This window comes from Zophobas morio, unplaced genomic scaffold, assembly GCF_036711695.1.
Source record: "Zophobas morio isolate AGI-343-1 ecotype UQ-CSIRO unplaced genomic scaffold, CSIRO_AGI_Zmor_V1 ptg000006l, whole genome shotgun sequence".
NCBI classification, from domain to species: domain Eukaryota; kingdom Metazoa; phylum Arthropoda; class Insecta; order Coleoptera; family Tenebrionidae; genus Zophobas; species Zophobas morio.
The window spans coordinates 16,829,668-16,849,704 of NW_026972111.1; the positions used below are offsets into that span (position 1 = coordinate 16,829,668).

Sequence of the window (20,037 nt, forward strand, 5' to 3'; positions counted from 1 at the left end):
AAATATTTCTGAATAAACAATCTATAAATCCATATAATTAAATATGTTATTTGATACATCGTTTAGTAGTAATAATGAAAAAACGAAAAAGCTAAAAAAGTTAACACATGCTGAAAGAAAGAAAAAAAAAAGTTGAAAATAAAGGCGAAAAGGACAAAAGTTTGTGGTGCCCGAACGGTAAGAGATAAAATATCTGTTGGCTACATCAAAACTTTCTTCTAGAACGGACGTATAGGTCTACACAAAAAAATCGATCCTGTCCACATCGGTCCGCACACAGGGGCCATTTTTCACTTTTTGTGTAAGTCGCCACGTAAACTTTTCTTCAGGCAAAAAAAACGACCATCGAAAGAGGATTCGAATAAGCCCAACATGCAACATTAAAAAAAGCAGAATAATGTATTGATATGATTTATTATATCACACTACTGCTAAATAATGACATAACTACTACTACTACTACCCACTACTACGCCTACACTACTGTTATTCATAATATACATAAGATACCACTAAAAAAAATCCTATTGCTAACACTATTAACACTACTACTCACTATGTTGTTTTAATCTTGAACACTGGCACTTTGCTCAGTCAATTTTTTTCCCTCATTTTCAATGTGCCTGAGCCTGGCTTGTTCCTCCACTAATTGTCGTTCTAATGAAGCAATGTCTTTGGTAAGCTTCTTTATTTTGCGTTCACTCACTTTCTTTCTTGTAACTAGTTCTTTATGGCGCCCCACATGGTTTGCTTTCACCTGCCTAACTTTCCGTTTGAATGCACTTAACAGTGCCTCGGCACTGTTGTCATCCAGAAATTCGTCTGCTGAGTCATCAGACTCAGCAGACTCGGCAAGAGTTGCAAGAGCACGCAGTGTTGTTGGTAGTGTTTGGCGGACCTGGTGAGCAGACGTGGAAGTAGCAGTAGCAGGGTAAGGAGACGACGACAATGACACAGGTGGGGAGGATGCAGCTGCTGCTGTTGAGGTTTCCTCCGCAGTGCCAGAGGGGGATGCACCAGCAGATGTTGCCGGCTTCTCAGGGGTTTCTTCCATCTGGTTGCACAGTGCTCTTAGGAGCTCAATATTATTCCCTCCTTCGATTTCGAACATCGACTGGGAGAAATCGAAAGAGGGTGGAGGGGACGGTTGCAGAACAGAGGGTCCTGGTAAACACTCCTCGTCTGAGAGGTGTTGGTAATGGAGCAGTGGTGGCAGACTATAAAGTAAAGAAACATTATTTAATTATTCACAGAAAAAAGGAAACGCAATAGTCATAATAATAATACTAAAAAATTGGTCTAAAGGGCTTAGACAGTACTTCCCTCGCTGTCGGAAACGTGACGACTGCATGTCTATTATGTTTTTTTTGCAGTAGATTTCATTATTTTTTTTGAGTCATCCGGTATATGCAAATTCAAAAAATACAAATGGAATGATAAATTACAAGTACAGACTCATCATATTTTGTATATTCTAGATAGGATTTATTCGACAAACTTTTGAGCTGACGTCATCAGTTTTTTGTAGAAGATAACCAAATATATTTTGACTAAAAATTTATTATGCTCTTTATAACCTTAAAACATTTGCAAGATTTCAAAACATTCGGTTCTGGAGTTCCTGATTAAATCAATAAAATACATTTACCCATTCATTAATTGTTTTGGGTCACCCTGTATATGCAAATCCAAAAACTATGAATGGAATGATAAATTACAAGTACAGACTCATCATATTTTGTACAGTTTAGATAGGATTTATTCGGCAAACTTTCGAGCTGACGATATCAATTTTTTGGAGGGATAAGCAAAAATATTTTGACTAAACATTTATTATGCTCTTTATAACCTTAAAACATCTGCAAGATTTCAAAGCATTCAGTTTTGTAGTTCCTAATTAACTCAATAAAATAAATTCACGCATTTATTAATTTTTTTGAGTCACCCTGTATATAGAAATCGAAAAATTTGAATGGAATGATAAATGACAAGAAGAGACTCACCATATTTTGTACATTTTAGATAGGATTTATTCGGCAAAATTTTGTGGTGACGTCATAAATTTATTAGGGGGGATGAGCAAATACATTTTGATCAAAAACTTACCATGCTTATGATAACTTTAAAACACCTTCAAGATTTCAAAGCATTCGGTTTTGTAGTTCCTGAGTAAATCAGTAAAATAAATTTACGCATTCATTGATTTTTTTGAGTCACCCTGTATATGCAAATCCAAAAAATATGAATGGAATGATATATCACAAGCACAGACTCATCATATTTTGTACATTTTACATAGGATTTATTTGGCAAACTTTTGAGCTGACGTCATCAAGTTTTTGGAGGGGATAACCAAATATATTTTGAGTAAAGATTTATGATGCTCTTTATAGCCTTAAAACATTTGCAATATTTCAAAACATTCGGATTAGCAGATTCAAAATTAAATTGCAAAATGTTGTTTTATAATTTTGATTTTTTTTCCAAAAATCTGGACGTTTCGGGTAAAAACTCAATTCGGAGTTGTAAACTACATGTTTAGGACTATATTATTTTATACAATTTAAAACCCATTTACTATGTACAATTTTGAAGTGACGTCATCACATTAGTGGTGGGGATGATTAGACAAATTTTGGTTAGCGTTTTACCATCTATATGATATTCCTAATATAACTACAAAATTTTACAACAATCGGTCCAGTACTTTCGGAGATTATTTCTCTAATAAAAATCCGGGACGGCAGACAGACGGACAGACAGACGGACAGACAGACGGACAGACAGACGGACAGACCGACGGACAGACGGACGGACAGACCGACGGACAGACGGACGGACAGACAGACGAAAATGGGAGACCTATTTCTTCGTCTTCTAGGGGTCATGAAAGATCGAGACAACAAAAGTAGAGTCGGCCGACGGACTCGATTACAATACTTCCTTTGCTTACGCTCGAGAAGTAAAAAGAAAAAAATTGGTCTAAAGAGTTTAGACGGTACTTCCCTCGCTGTCGGAAACGTGACGGCTGCATGCCTATTATGTTTTTTTTCGCATTAGATTTCAAAGCATTCGGTTTTGTAGTTCTTGACTAAATGAATAAAATAAATTTGCGCATTCATTAAATTTTTTGAGTCACCCTGTATATCCAAATTCAAAAAATACGAATGGAATGATAAATTACAAGAAGAGACTCATCATATTTTGTACATTTTAGATAGGATTATTCGGCAAAATTTTGAGCTGACGTCATCAATTTTTTGGAGAGGATAAGCAAATATACAGGGTGACTGCGAAATAAGTGCAAATATTTTAACCACGGCATCCCCCACCCTAGTAGAGTCGAAATATAGAAAAAACAAATTACAAATCGAATGGGGCAAAACCCCCATGAACCACCCTCGATACGAAGGCACTGAGCCACCTTGTAAACAGAGTTGGAAAAACGTTCGAATAAAAACGACCTAAACACTTTCAGTTTCAATTAAAAGTAAAACCGACTTTTTGCTGCTTATCATTCGTTCATTCATTTATTCATTCATCGTTAAAGGTCAGTGCGAAAATTTTTTGGTAATGCTTCATGATGATCAACTTTTGATTCTGACGGATGTTTGGTCCTTGCCACAACGATTTTGCATTGTTTATTGGAACAAAAATAAGAGCAACTTAAAATGTTACTACCTTTTTATAAGAAATGTTGAAAATGTTGTCCTTGACTAGCCATACAGGCGTCAGAGCGTCGCAAGATGTTTGTTGATAGGTAAAAAAAGACCGGAGTAGCGGCTGCCACTTTCACTTGTTGTTGAAGCTCTTCGATAATTTCTGGACACTGTTGATTTTCACAAACGAACTGTTTCATCCAGCCGATACACATTTATCGAAAACCGTCTCTTGCAATCGTACTTGTTGACGAGCATGTGGAGTTTGATCGGACAAAAAGTGAGTTACACAACGTCGACAATCTGCGGGCTCCAAACCCTGTACTTTGTCAACATGGTATGGATGTGGCCGTATTCTTTTAATGTAGGATGCACTACAAGGCTGTGAAAACCCAACTTCTTTTTTCTGTCTTATCACGGCCACGATCGTGAGTTTGAAGTTGAAGGTACCATGATCTCGGAGTTGCTGTACCACTGATGCAAATGTTCGCACATACCAATTACCACATCGACACAATCTGCATGGGAAAACTCCACCATAAACCGATTTCACCGACCGCTCGATGCTAACTGGCCCTTTTCGTGTTTTTCACTTTGGGATTAAAAAAGTGCCTGATAAAGTCACTTTTTTGATTCTTAATCCGACTCACTCTGTTCCATTCATTGTAGTAATTATGTAGGTCACAAAACAGTTCAGCGGCGCGTACAACAATTTACATTTAATTTCAAATAATTTTTTCTAGACACTGCTACTACTTAGGACCGTGAATTTTACCCAGTGACATAATCATATTGTGAGCTATTCCCCGTTTTTTTTGCATGTATTTCGCAATCACCTTGCATTTTTACTAAAAAATTATTATGGTCTTTATAACCTTAAAACATTTGCAAGATTTCAAAGCATTTGGTTTTGTAGTTCCTGATTAAATGAATAACATAAATTTACCCATTCATTAATTTTTTGGGTCACCTGTACATGCAAATCCAAAAAATATGAATGGAATGATAAATCACAAGAAGAGACTCATCATATTTTGTACATTTTAGATAGGATTATTCGGCAAACTTTTGAGGTGACATCATAATTTTTTGGAGGGAATAAGCAAATATATTTTGACTAAAAATTTATTATGCTCTTTATAATCTTAAAATATTTGCAAAATCTCAAAGCATTCGGTTCTATACTTCCTGATTAAATCAATAAAATAAATTCACGCATTCATTAATTTTTTTGGGTCACCTGTATATGCGTATCCAAAAAATATGAATGGAATGATAAATCACAAGAAGAGACTCATCATATTTTGTACATTTTAGATGGGATTTATTCAGGAAAATTTTGAGGTGACGTCATCAACTTTTTGTAGCGGATAACTAAATAGATTATGATTAAAATTGTGTCATGCTTATCATAATTGTAAACCATCTGCAAGATTTGAAAGCATTCGGTTTTGTAGATTCCAAATTAAAAGTCAAAATGTTTCCTAATTTTGATTTTTTTTTTCCAAAAATCTGGACGTTTCGAGTAAAATCTCAATTCGGAGTCATAAACTACATGTGTAAGACTATGCTATTTGATGCAATTTAAAACCCAATTACTATGTACAACTTTGAAGTGACGTCATCACCTCAAAGTGGTGGGGATGATTAGACAAATTTTGACGGCAGAAAGACGGACAGACAGACGGAAACGGGAGACCTATTTCTTCGTCTTTTAGGGGTCATCAAAGATCGAGAAAATGTAAAAGTAGAGAGTCGTCCGACGGACTCGATTAAAATACTTCCTTTGCTTACGCTCGGGAAGTAAAAAATGGGTTTTTCAAGAAATCTAAAATACTGAGAAAAATTAAAGACGAAAATATTGAATTAATGTGGTTTTGGAAATACAAGAAAGTCCTGATACGTCGTTACGCCAAATTGCAACAAATCACCAAGTTTCTCACGAGTTTGTGCATTACATTAAAAAAAAAAAACGTAAAGTTAAACCCTACATTCCACGCAAAGTGCATCCAATTAAGGAGGCAGTTCCTCTGAGAAGAATAGCGTTTTGCAGTTTTTTTTTAAATCAGTTGCGACAAGATCCCATCTATTATCGTCGAATGATACAGTCCGACGAATGCACCTTCTCAAAAATGGGCTTTTTAACAAACGATCATGTTCATTCAAAGAAATTTTTAAAGAACTTTTAGCGTTACTGTTTGGTATGGCTCTGCTATGAAATGGCGCACGAAAAAAAAAGCGTAAAGTCCATCTGGTTTAATTTTTCCGTGATATCGAAAAAATCATTCTCTCTTCTTTCCACGACCAACGCTTTGCGTTATGCTGTCTGAAACAAGAACAACAAGGCACCACTTCATTTTAACTTAAGTGGATGTGCGAGAGAGAAAACAGCTCCGCCTGTCGCAGTGAAACCCGAAATTTGACAGAGGTTCTCAAACAGTTATGTATTGTTGCAGGCTTTATAATAAATAGAATATACAACACACAAAAAAAAAATAAGCAAAACGTGTTCTGGAAATTAAACATAACACTAACTTAAAATTTACAAGTTTCATTAAACATCACCTTTTCAGGTTCAACAGTTTTTTGTTTGATAACTTCTGCTTTGTACGAACGTTCCGGTAGATCATTTGGACTGCCCCTAAAATGCTAGGCAATACGTACCATCTCAAACGCAATGAGAGAAAGTGAGACAAAAATAGTAACGTTTGAGAAATATTATTTGTTACGGTATTACAAGACTATGGAATTCTTATAACAGATGGACTTTAGGTCAGAATAGCGCACGGCCAATATAGCGAAGGACAAAGGAGCGCAGGATAAAACGGCTATGGTACAAAAAAAGCACGTACAAAATAGCGCAGGACAAAACGGCTCTGGCACAAAATACCGCTGTTCAAAATATTATTTATTTGAGTGTGTTTGTGTTGATTTGGTTAATAAAGTCATGCAATTTTCTACTTTTTAAAAAGGAAGTATTATCTTATTCTACGACCGTTATAGGTATCGAAAGGATCGAAAAACCCTCCATTCGATTTCGTGGAGGTGCAGTTGCTTCTTTCATCTATGTCAGAATCTATGGCGAAAAATTCAACATACGCAATTGGCCCAACTGTAGAAAGATAGAGAAGATATTCGTCTTAAATGTAAAATGTTGCTGGCATTAAGTTACGTCCCAGAAAAAGATGTGCAATTCGCTCTTAAAATTATCGCAGAATCATTTCCACAAGAACTTCGCCCCCTTGTTGATTACTTGGAAGACACATATGTCGGGAGACGATTGAGAAATGTTTCACCAAGGTTTATCATTAGATTTTGGAATATGTTCGATAAAGTCGGCACCGAAATGCTAAGAAACACTGGAAGCCTGGCATAATGCGTTTCAAAACTGCATCGACTGTCATCACCGTTCGTTGAGGACCTTGATATAGTGCAACTGAAGAAAAAGCAATCCGGAACAGAAATTTTTATGACAATATATCGTTCAGTATATAGGCGGCACGAGCAGCCTCAATGCAAATATACAGGTGCAAATCACAAAAAGATTGTTTTTCCAATGTTGAAGAATATTTGCGTTCCATTTCTTATAATTTAACACTATAAATACCTACATATAAATAGAGGATTTCTGAATTGTTTCGCTTTTCTGCTTTGGGTTATTTTGTCCTTGCGCTGTTTTATTAATTATTAGGGCGCGATTATATATTGCGCTATTATATTTTGCGCCGTACTGTTCTTGCGCTTTTTTGACCTGTACCGTTTTGTCCCTGCGCGTTTTAGAAGGGAACTGCCGACGGCCATTTGATATACGTAAAAGATCTTACAACAGCCCACGTGATGTGGTCCACGCTACGAAAAACATTTGAAAGGAAAAGCATGGCCTCGCAGGGGCTTCTACGGAAGAAGCTTCTGACAATAAAGCTAAGTACAGGAGGAGATTCAATGAGTATACACTTCCTCAAGTTTGATAAAATAATTCGCGAACTGCGGTCAGCTGGGGCGAATCTCGAAGAGAGTGATACTGTGTGCCATCTGCTGTTAATAATGCCATCTGAATACAACACTGTGGTCACTGCAATACAGACATTGGCATCAGATGAACTAACAATCAGATTTATCAAAAACAAGCTCTTAGATGAAGAATGTAAGAGATCTGGGGCACGTAGAGTGACTCAGAAGGAAACACAATTTCCAGCTGTATTTATGGTACCTGCAGCGGGAATACACGTCCAAAACTTAAATGTTTTAATTGTGGAATGGTTGAACACAAAAACTGAAAACAGAGCCAAATATGTCTGTGAGGTAGATACCGAACTGTGCTTTGTTGGACTTGCCCAAGACAATGGAGAGAACTCATGGTATTTGGATTCTTGATGCACAGAACATTTGATAGAGTCGTGATTTTTTGAAGAACGTAAGAACACTCGAAAAACCCATTCAGATCAGAAGTGCAAAATCTGGCACGTTTTTGATTCCTAGAGAAATGGAGGATCTTACTGTTGAAGCTATCGTAAGTGAGCAAAAAAGTCTTGATACCATTAATAATGTACTTCTAGTTCCAAACTTAGAGTTTAATTTACTGTCAGTGCGGAAATTGGAAATGTTTGGCCTGAAGATTGTTTTCAGGAATGGAAAAGGAAATATTCAAAATAAAAATAAAATGATTGCGGTGGCACATCGGGAAGAGAAATTATATAAGACAGCCTTCAGTGCACCAAATGTCGAGTGTGCTGCTGTGATAACAACCATTAGAGAAATCCCTGAATTATGGCACCAAAGATTCGGACACATCAGCAGAACTGGTCCCGAAAAAGTAAAACATCTGGTTGAATGGAATTTAGACAAATCTAGATCAAAATCCAGCATATGCTCAGTATGTGTAGAACGAAAACAGACAAGATTAGCTCATCTCCAGTCAAGAACAAGGGCTACTAGACCATTGCAACTTGTGCATAGCGATTTAAAGGGGCCAATTCAAAATAAGGCGTATAATGGAAAAAGATATGTTCTAACTTTCATCGGTGATTATAGTTCTTCGTCGTAGTTTATCTGCTCAATGCAAAGTCTGAGGTCTTCGAACGTTTCAAATATGAGACCCTGGTCAACAGCCACTTTGAAAGAAAAATAAGCAGATTTCGATGTGATAATAATATGCGAGAATATTTTTCAAGCGAAATGATTAAATATTTCAAGAACGAACTAACCATTAGATACACCCCACAACAAAATGGAGTTGCAGAGAGAATGAATCGTACTCTGATGGAAAAGGCGAAGTGCATGCTACTTGGTTTTAAGATGGAAAAATACTTGTGGACTGAACCCATCTTAACAGCAACGTATCTAATAAATTGGTCTCCGACTTTAGCCTTAAAAGATCAGGTGCCTGCAGAGTTATGGTACGGTAAAAAGCCTAATTTGAACAAACTTAGAGTGTTTGGATGTATAGCATGTTTACGACTGCCAAACGAACTCATAAAGGAGCAGCTAAACTCTAGAACCTGAACTTGCTTCATGATAGGGTATTATTCAAATGGCTACCGGCTCTGGTGCTCACAAGTGTTGTTTTTAGAAGAGATAATACGTTCGCAGCCGAGGAACCAACATTCTATGAGGAACAGGAGCCTGAAAAAAAAATCGAAGAAGTAGGTAGCTCAAGAAAGTATTGAGGGAGACCTTGAGCAAGCCACCGAAGATTTCGAAGAAACGTCAGAAACTGAAGGTAGACACAGTAGCAGAAAGAAAACTAAACCAAAGTATTTGGCAGACTACGATATTTCCACAGTTGTCATGGGTGCATCTGTTGATGATGTACCACTGACATATGATTTATTTTTTAGTAGATTTATCCGTAAGTAATAATGACAAGAATTGTAGCCCAGTGAGTAAAATATGTAGACCTATAACACGAATAGGAAGATTCATGTTTTTCAACATGCTAAGTTCAATTAACTGGGATTTCATTGATTGTGATGTAGTTATCAACGATAAGTTTACTATGTTTGTAAATATTTTAAGTTATTATTACAATATTGCTTTCCCTAAAAGGAAAATTACTTTTAGTAGTAAGTCCAAAATTATTAATAACAACTGGTTCACTTCGGAACTTAAATCTTTAAGAAATACCTTGGGTCTATTATCTGATACCTACAAAATGCATAAATCTAGTGAATTAAAAAATGAACTCTTACATTGTAAGAAGAAATATAACAAGGCAATTAGGAACGCTAAAATCGAATATAACGAGAAATACTTAATACAAAATAAAAATAATCCTAGGGCTCTATGGCAGCTCATTAATAGTGATAAACATGCAAAAGTTGTAAATAAATGTAAAGTAACGTCTAAGGACTTAAACTGTTATTTTGCGACAATCCCCAAGTCGATAGTATCTGCTCTCCCTAAACCTAATTTCGACCCAATATTTATTATAAACTCGTTGCAAAATCATACATTCTTCTTTCAATTTCAAACAGTGTCTCAAGTTGAGGTGCGTGAGTTCACCGAAAGCTTAAATAATAGTAACTCAAAGGATATGTATGGCTTTAATGTGAAACTTATTAAAGATACAAAAAACATCATAATCGGTCCGCTGACAAAACAGCAAAAATTATACCAATTTTTAAAAAAGGGGATGTAAATGACCCCGATAACTACAGACCTATCTCTTTGCTTCCTATTATTTCAAAGATATTTGAAAAAATCTTATTAAAGCAAATACAAGAGTATTTAGAAAAATATAACTTATTAAATCCAAACCAGTATGGCTTCCGCAAAGGACGATCAATTTCTAAAGCTCTTATTAATCTCATTGAAAAAATGAATCAGTGCTTTGAGAATAAAGAAATATATACCGCCGCTTTTATAGACCTAAGTAAAGCATTTGATTGTGTGCCGCACGACATTCTAATGCGTAAACTTTATTTTTATAATTTTCATCCAAGTAGTGTCAAACTTATCATGTCATATTTAACAAATCGTACTCAGAGAACATGTTTTAATGGAATACTTTCAGAGGCTTCCAACATTGCATATGGAGTTCCGCAAGGTTCAATTCTTGGGCCGATTTTATTCCTTTTGTTTACGAATGATCTCCCTTCTTATTTACAGGATGGAGAGGTCACACTTTATGCAGATGATACCTCTATAGGCAATGCAGGAATAACAACTGAACAAGCTAGAGCAAAAAATAAATTTCTTGTAAACCAATCAGTAGACTGGTTCACTGCGAACCGATTATCGTTAAATAAAAAAAAAACAGTCACGATGTTGTTTAGTTTAAAAAAGGGTGTTAATGATACACTTACATTTACAAAATATCTTGGTGTTTTAATAGACTCAGAACTTACATGGAAAAAACATGGGGATTACATAGCAAATAAAATATCAAAAAACATTTTTCTTTTGCGTAATTTGGCTAATAAGATTTCTTCAAAATATCTTCGGATAGCATTCTACTCTTTAGTAAATTGTTATCTCAATTATGGCATATTAATTTGGGGACACTCCTCAACCTTAAATAAATTATTTAAACGCAGGTGTTTCATACTCTGAAGATTGTAGATCATTTTTCATAAGCTTAAATGTTCTTACTTTACCATGTCTATACATATATCGCTGTCTTGAATATTTGGTAAATAATGCTCAGGATTACCGGAAATTAAGCACATATCACAATTACAAAACTAGAAGTGAAGACTTAAGTTATAACTTGCTGAAGCTCACCAAATGTAAGAATGGAACCTCATATTTTTGTATTAAGTTTTATAATGCATTGCCAAAAACATTTAAATCTCTTGAAACGAAAATGCTTTTAATAAATATTAAAAAGTATTTACTTCACAAGGCCTTTTACTCTGTTGATGAGTACTTACTTCATAAATTTGAACGCGTTTATTAAAGTTGCTTTATTATATTTTACATTAAGTGCTGGGGATTTATAATAATTAATACAATCATTGTTATATAGATTTAATTAGTATAGTATCATCTTACTTGTATTATTATCTAAATTTCTTAATTATCTATGCTTTTGGACGTGTGTAAATACATTTGTAGAATGACACCAATAAACTCTATCTATCTATCTATCTATCTATCTATGATCACATCCAAGGAAGACCTGACTCTGAGAGCTGTTACAAAGCAATCAGTGAAGAAATGAATACTATTGAAAAATAAAACATGGACACTTGAAGAATTACCTGAAGGAAAAAGGGCAATAGACTGCAAATGGGTGTTTAAAATAAAACAAAATGAACTTGGAGGCTTGGACAAATATAGAGCAAGGCTGGTCGTTAAAGGTTGATTGATTAGATTACTATAAGACGATTAAATGGTACAATCTTCAAAACATGGGTAGAAGAGCATTTGATCCCGGCGTTACCATCTGATGGAAGAAAAACAATAGTGGTATTTGATAATGCACCTTACCATTCAGTAAAACTAATAGTTGTTACCGGGCCAACATTTGGAGGCCTGATTAGTGCGATCATTAGGTTAAGGAATTAGATAAGTTGTTTTATTCAAATAATATTTAAGCATGTCCGAGATCCGCGGCACCGCGGTCCGAGATCCGCGGCACTGCGGTCCGCTAATCGGAGCGCGGCTGCGACAGCAGTCGCATATAAAGATACGTAAAATTAGAGCAATAGGCAGTTGAGTTGTGGGTTTCAAGGAAGTCTGTTGACGTCAGTGCTCGCCCCGGCGGCTAAACGGCCAGACAACCCCAATAAACCGTGCCTTCTTTTTCATCGAGGCTTTTATTCACGAAAAACCCCGTGCTCAGTTTTTTGCCGTAGCAAACAAAGCACCCACACCGGTTCTTTTCAGAACCCCATCACCCAAGGCCACTCCGACACCCTGGAAAAAAGTCGGCGTACCGACGCGGGTTAAGGACCGGACGCGTCCTCGCTGGAACCGCGAGCTCGCGACGACCCGGTCCCGTAACACATTGGCGCCCAACGTGGGGCTCTTTTCTGACAAAGCTGTCAGGGGGGCTCATTCGACTACAAGGAGACCAGGCTCCGAAAAAAGAAAAAACGACTTGGCCAGCACGATGCCGCCCCAAGTCCACATTGTAGACTTCTTTCCGGCCAACTTCCATGGAGGTCAGCGCCGTGAAGACGAACACAAGGCGACCGCCACTCTGAAGACGACTTCCACCAGACACCTGGTGCCGCCACTCCAGGTGGTGGAGCCGTCGCACACATTCGAGACAACGCAGCCACTCCCGTCCAGCAGCCGCTCTGAGGGTCCAGCGGCACCCAAGACTTCCTGCGGGGCTGAAGGCCTCGTCGGACCGCCACCGCCCCAGATCTGCGACTTGCCCGGCTTGAGTGGCGATTTTTCGCTAATTTTCCAAGGCCTAATGGAACGTTTCTACCAACAGATGTCAGCCGCCACCACCGCTGCAGCCCCTGCGGCCATGACCACCTCGTTCCTGCCGATGCCGACCTTCCAACCGGAGGACTTCCTTCTGACGTTCGGGGGCGAACCTGAGGAGGACCCGGAGCTCTTCATAGAGAGTTTGGAGGCCTACTTCCTCGAGGTCGGGCCGATGAGTCACCGCCACCAGGTGCTCGCGGCGCACCGTCAACTGCGAGGAGTCGCAGCCAGGCGTAACAAACATTACGCCCGCCAAGACGCCTGCATCGCGGACCTGTGGAGGCGTTTTCGAAGCGAATTCGGCACGGAGAACAACTTCTCCGAACTGGTGGCCGTATTTACGTCAAGTTTATACAACAGGCAAGAAGATATTGACGTCTACGTCACCCGGCAGCTGCAGCTATACCGCCGCCTGTTTCCCGACGGCCCAGAACAACGCCTGATTCAACAACTAATCAGGCAAATGCCAGTTTCAATCCGCGCTGCTCTTGCTGTCCGCAAGTACGACAGCGTCGAGGAATTTTGTCGGACGACTCGGAGAGTCCTCGACATCTCCGCCGACGACGGAACCGAGCCGGTAGAGAACTGGCATCCACCTAGGGGAGCTTCACCACCGAGACGGCCCCCACCACCTGGGGTACCCGTTCCTCAATTTCCACCCGACATTTACGCCGCTCCGATGCTCCTACCAGAGCACATGAGAGTGGCGAATCAGCAGCTAGAGCCAGAGGCAGAAGTAGATCCACCGGCCACGCCGTCCAGAGAACTTCACCTCCAGGCCGGTCCAACGCTCCAACCGGAGTCCGAGGCTGAGGCAGATCAGCAGGCAGTTTCACCTGCGGAACCTCGCCTCCAGGTCCAGTGCGGTGTTCCCGCCGAACCGACACCCACGACAGAGGCAGATCAGCGGGCGGTTCCACCTGCGGAACCTCGCCTCCAGGTCCAGTGCGGTGTCCCCGCCGAACCGACACCCACGACAGAGGAAGATCAGCAGGCGGTTCCACCTGCGGAACCTCTCCTCCAGGTCCAGTGCGGCGTTCCCGCCGAACCGACACCCACGACAGAGGCAGACCAGCAGGTTGTCCCACCTGCGGAACCTCTACACCAGGTCCGACCCAGTAACTATGTGACCACAGCAACGATCTCGCTCCAGGACGTGGTCAAGTCGGCGCAGATCACAGATCCGGAAGTCGCGGACATGATATGCCGACTTCGACGCATCACCAGAGAGGGGCCTGAGGCGAGAGGCGACGTCGGATTTGCGAAGAACTACGTAGTCGACGGCGGCATACTATGGCGACGAGGTGACCAACGACGCCTGTACGTGCCGGACATCGCCCGTCCAGCGGTATTCCGCGCTTTTCACGACTCCGTGGACGCCGGACATCCCGCGCCAGAAAAAACCGTCCGCGTCATCGCGCGGCACTACGCCTGGCCGTCGATGGACGACGACGTTCGGCGACTCGTTAACACGTGCCGCACATGTGCGGGCACAATGGATGGTCCTCACAAGCAGAAGGGTCCACCACGCACCTACCTTCCAAATAGAGAACGACCCCAACTAGCGACACCGTCCCAGAACAGGCATCAGGATGTCGTCCAAACCCAGCGAGCGAGCTGGTCAGGTGATGGACACGGAGCTGGGGTGGAATAAAAAAACATTCCGCTCCGATGACGCACTTTGACGGTCCCACCGCACCAAAGTCAGGCCTTCGGAAGAGGGGAGAGTGTTACCGGGCCAACATTTGGAGGTCTGATTAGTGCGATCATTAGGTTAAGGAATTAGATAAGTTGTTTTATTCAAATAATATTTAAGCATGTCCGAGATCCGCGGCACCGCGGTCCGAGATCCGCGGCACTGCGGTCCGCTAATCGGAGCGCGGCTGCGACAGCAGTCGCATATAAAGATACGTAAAATTAGAGCAATAGGCAGTTGAGTTGTGGGTTTCAAGGAAGTCTGTTGTCGTCAGTGCTCGCCCCGGCGGCTAAACGGCCAGACAACCCCAATAAACCGTGCCTTCTTTTTCATCGAGGCTTTTATTCACGAAAAACCCCGTGCTCAGTTTTTTGCCGTAGCAAACAAAGCACCCACACCGGTTCTTTCCAGAACCCCATCACCCAAGGCCACTCCGACACCCTGGAACAAAGTCGGCGTACCGACGCGGGTTAAGGACCGGACGCTTCCTCGCTGGAACCGCGAGCTCGCGACGACCCGGTCCCGTAACATAGTTAAAACTGAGCTGATGGCTGATGAAATACCTTATTACTCAACGAGGAAGGATTTCCAAAATCCTTTATCGTATTATAGACGTCTACCTTTAATATGCCCAATCAAAATGACATACTACAGATGTTAAAAACATTAACACCACCGAACTGCCCGTTTCAATCGACCCGAATTTGGAGTCGCCAGACAAAAAGGAAAAAAACTCGTGTCTATGCACAGTGGTCTAGCAACCCCGAAACTGAGCCCAAAATGTCATTTTTAAATGTTTTTAATAATATAAAATACAGTAATATAGCTATTTTTGCGAAATGGTGGTGTTTTACGCAATAGACGTGAAATTTGTCCAACGAGCCCCTAGGGCGAGTTCAGACAACACGTCATGTGCGTAATACCCATTTCGCACGTGTAGCAAACAAGATTTTTTCTACAATCGCAACAAAATTTAAAAATAAACATTTCAAGTGGCATTTCTCACAATTAATTAAAAATTGACATTTTTGACTTGTAAATATTTAGATTTTTATTGATACAACTTCAAGTAAGCCACTAGTAACAAATGAAGCATGTTGGTTGTTTAGTAAGAAATTGTTTATCAACAAAAAAAATTGTGCCTATTTTAGTGTTAATGCAGTTTAATGTATTATTCGATCAAAGAAGTAAGGAAACGTTATAAAATTGTGTCTATAATTATAAAAACATCAGCATGAGTGATTCCGTAATCTCGTCCGACGTCGAACAAGCACCCGAAGCCGCTCTAACAACAGTAATTCCTGAAAAGTCCAAACAAGTATACGAAACAACTTACAATAAGTTTAACAAATGGTGTGATCAGAAAAAAAGTGCACTTCATTTTAGAAAAAGTAATTCTGGCATATTTTTCCGAAATATCCTTAACTCTAAAAGCGTCAACTTTATGGAGTAACTACTCAATGCTTCGAACTACAATTTGCGCGAATAAAAATATCGACATTAGTAAATGCATGTTATGATATCAGCATAAGTCCACAACGGACAATCATTCTGCAGACTCATATCCTGCCACGTGCAAGATGCGCTTTCACACTTGCATCAATATCAACATGAGAACTCCAATTCTGCAGTTTTCCTCCTTATAAAAGGATCAGAATAATTCATTTTTCAGTTCAGAAACATCCGCCATCCGCGTAGCTAAGTTCCGAAGCATCCGTCATCCGCGTAGTTTAGAAGCCCGTCATAATCGCGCTCTCCTAATAAGTTGTAATTATTTAAGTGAATAATTGTGAACAATCAATATAAAAATAATCCAATAATTAATAATCAAGTGTAATAACAATAATTGTGAATAAAAGAAAAGTTCTTTTTAAAAACAAGTTTATTAAACCAATAAACTTAACTGGCGCAGTCGGTAGGATCGTGTTAAGAAACAAAAATCGTTCGAGACCGATTCCGAAAAAGAATCATCTCAACCGCGAACATCTCGGACAAGCATCGCCGAAACTTCGCATCATCTCCGCATCGCCTTCACACCGCAGAATTTCGGACAAGTATCGCCGAATTCCCCACAATCGCCACAGGACTCCTGGACAAGAATCGCCAGACTCCTACTTTGTTTAAAGAAAAGAAAAATGCAAATACACTTCGCACTGACGTTAATGTAAGTAAAAACTCGTTCCTTTCTCAATCAAATCCCTTGCATGAACGATTTCATTGAGGATCTCGTACAATTAATTGAACGGTTGTTCGTTGAAACCAAAGACAATCAAAACAATCAAAATCAAAAAATGGCGGAAGTTCATTCATCGTTTTTGGACATCATTCCCAAATACGCTGGAGAAGCATCAGAATTCGCTGACTTTCTTTCTGCTTGCGAATTAATCGTCACACAATTTCAAGACGCAGCAAATCCACAAGCATTCATAAACAAATTCCTATTATTATTATTATCCTCGATCTTGACTTAGAGCGACACTTGCTGCTTTAGCATCAATTTTAGGGAGGCATTGGCAAAAATGCATTGCCGCCCTAAAACGATTTATTTCTTGCCATACAGAGGCATAATGGCACTAACGTGGCACGAAAATTTTCATTCTATAGATGGCGCTTGGATGTTCTCACCGAGCTTATTTATATTTTAATGTACCTATTGTCTATAAGAGGGCGTCTTAAGTAGAACAACGTATTTCCACATTCCGAGTTAGGGCTTAGAAAACACAAAGTGCACCTAATTCACTTTTAATTATGTTTTCTTAATTCAAGTCATAGCCAATAAATATATAGATTGAATAACTTCATTTATTAAATTGGAATAAAAATAAAATAGACCTTATTTATTACAAGGTAACTAACAAGCAATCTATACTGAAATGTGTCTACTTTTTATTTTATAAGAATTTGTGGATTTGATGTCATCATTTGACCAGGCACGTAACCAAGGGGGGGCCTGGGGGGACACAGGCCACCCCAACAAAACCCTGTGCCACCCCTGGTGCCCCCTTAAATTAATTTTATATTTTAAAAGTAAGCAAATTCGAAATTTCAGATCAACAGTAAATTTTAGATGTGAATAATCTTATGTTCTTATCTTGTAATATAACTCTCTGAGTAAAGCGATACTGCTGTGAACAGTTTTGGTTTGGTCGATAACTTTTTTAAGCAATTAGCCGATACAGCAGATATGCCTTTTACACACTATGCAGATTGACACGTAGGCTTTTGATATTTTGTGGTGTTAGTTTTCCGGAGTCTTTTGTCCCGTGTCGTTCAACTGTGTCTGTTAAAAATGTCAGAAAAAAAAACGAACCCTTTCAGATTATTTCACCGCATTTAAAAAACTGAAACCTGGTGAACAGACTGCTAGTGATAGTGCAGAAACTATTTGTGAAACTGCAAGTAGTGATCCAGGACCTAGTAAAATAGACGAAACTTTAGAAGAAAGTGATGAGAGTTTTGAAAATCTGCAGTCAACGGATAGTGAATCACTTTCAGAAGCTGATTCTGAAACGGAAGATTGCGAAGCAAAATTTGAGAGCTGGATAAAATCTCGACAAAATCCGGAATTAAAACTCTCGAGTAGATCACATGTGCCAGGGCCTTTAGATTTGTCGCAGACGAAAGTGGATGAACCAAAACAACCTGTTTTACAGTTCTACCCAAAAACAAAATTTTTAAATAAGTTTCGTCAGTTCAATAAAGCCTGGTACAATACCTTTTCGTGGGTAGAATATAGTGTCAGTGCCGATAGTGTATATTGTTTTGCGTGCAGACATTTCTCACCTCATGCATCAGATCAAAATTCAAATGTGGCATTTATCAGTGTGGGTTTTAAAAACTGGAAAAAAGCAATGGACCAAACAAGTGGGTTGAAACTGCATAATTCAAGTTCTGACCACAAAAGCTGCATGATCAAGTGGAGTTCTTTTAAACAAATTAAAGCATCTGGAGAAGGATCAGTTGCGGGACAGTTAAGTGAAGCTCATTTGAATTTAGTGAAAGAGAACAGACTGTATGTAAGTATCGTTGTGGATGTTATACTTTATACAGCAATGCAATGTATTGCCCAAAGAGGATCCAAAGAAAATTCAGCGAGTAGTAACCGAGGAAATTTTCTGGAACTGTTATCATTGTTTGCAAAGTATAATGATGTCGTAAAAAAGAAGTTGAATGAAGAGGGTCACAAAAATTCAAAATATACTAGCCCGAAAATCCAGAACGAAATTTTATTTATTATTTCACGAATGACGTTGGAAAAAATTTCTACGGAAATTAACAAAGCGTCATGTTTTGCCGTAATATGTGACGAAACAAAGGATATTAGCAAAACCGAGCGGGTGTCGGTTGTACTTCGATATTATTTGGATGGTACCGTTTACGAAAGATTTATTGGATTCCACGCGGCCCAAGAGTTGAATGCAAATTCCTTATTTTCTTATATTAAAAATTTGTTGCAACGGTGTTCTGTAGACATCAAGAGGTGTGTTGCCCAAACCTATGATGGTGCCAACGTAATGAGTGGTCGTGTGGGTGGTGTGCAAAAATTATTTACTGATGAGGTCGAACAAGCCATCTACGTGCACTGCTACAGTCATAGATTAAATCTGGTAGTAGTTGATATCTGTCGCAATTTGACTACGGCAAATTTGTTTTTTGGTTTGATAGAAAATTTGTATGTATTTGTGTCTGGTTCTGCAATACATGCACAATTTATTAATATACAGAAAGAACTCCGTCCAAACAAAAAACCGATTGAACTCAAAAAAATATGTTACACAAGGTGGACGGCTCAAGTTTTCGCTTGCTTATCTTTAAAAAAGGTGTTTTTTCACTAGCAGCCTGGACGCATGATAATGTCGACTCATTTAGTGGTAGCAAATTCAACTTTTACTACCACGGGTTCAAAAAGAAAAATTGAGGTTATGTACGCAATGTTTGATGTGATTATTTCTTAAAAAATGAACAAATGTGTGCTACAAACATTACTTGAGTATACGCATGGTAGTTGGTAGACGGTAGAAGATAAAATGATTAACTCAGCGACAAGTATAAACGGTTTTCTTTGTGTTGAAGATTTAGATTAAGTTTGATTAGAAATCAAAACAAAATCATGTTGCGTCAAAAAATTGAACGTTTATTTTTCAGTTTATTGTCTTATGGTTTGTACTAGTGAAAAAAATAGTATATTAACCACGGTTGCAAAGCCACTTCTAGACCTCGCACTTAGAGCCCTCGACGCTGCGCGTCTCGGGTTCTAATTTGCGCTCGGTCTAGAATGCTTGGCTCTGCAACCTTGGC

The 20,037-nt window shown here is 39.2% G+C and overlaps 2 protein-coding genes across 5 annotated transcripts in view; one reads left to right on the top strand and one right to left on the bottom strand.

Annotated features, from left to right (window-relative positions):
- Positions 1 to 20,037, bottom strand: part of LOC135123729 (uncharacterized) — a 251,917-nt gene that overhangs the window by 1,641 nt on the left and 230,239 nt on the right. For 2 of the 4 annotated variants that reach the window (XM_064048594.1, XM_064048593.1), the window contains exon 3: positions 557 to 1,217. The exons of the other annotated variants lie outside the window; for them this stretch is intronic. In XM_064048594.1, the coding sequence (XP_063904664.1) occupies positions 566 to 1,111 (546 nt within the window). In that variant the 5' untranslated portion in view covers positions 1,112 to 1,217 and the 3' untranslated portion in view covers positions 557 to 565. The remainder of the gene's footprint in view (positions 1 to 556; positions 1,218 to 20,037) is intronic. 4 annotated transcript variants of the gene reach the window in all.
- LOC135123862 (zinc finger MYM-type protein 1-like) lies at positions 17,031 to 19,574 on the top strand. Its single transcript, XM_064048739.1, has 2 exons — positions 17,031 to 17,159; positions 18,036 to 19,574. The coding sequence occupies exons 1-2, from the start codon at positions 17,031 to 17,033 to the stop codon at positions 19,572 to 19,574; spliced, it is 1,668 nt and encodes a 555-aa protein (XP_063904809.1).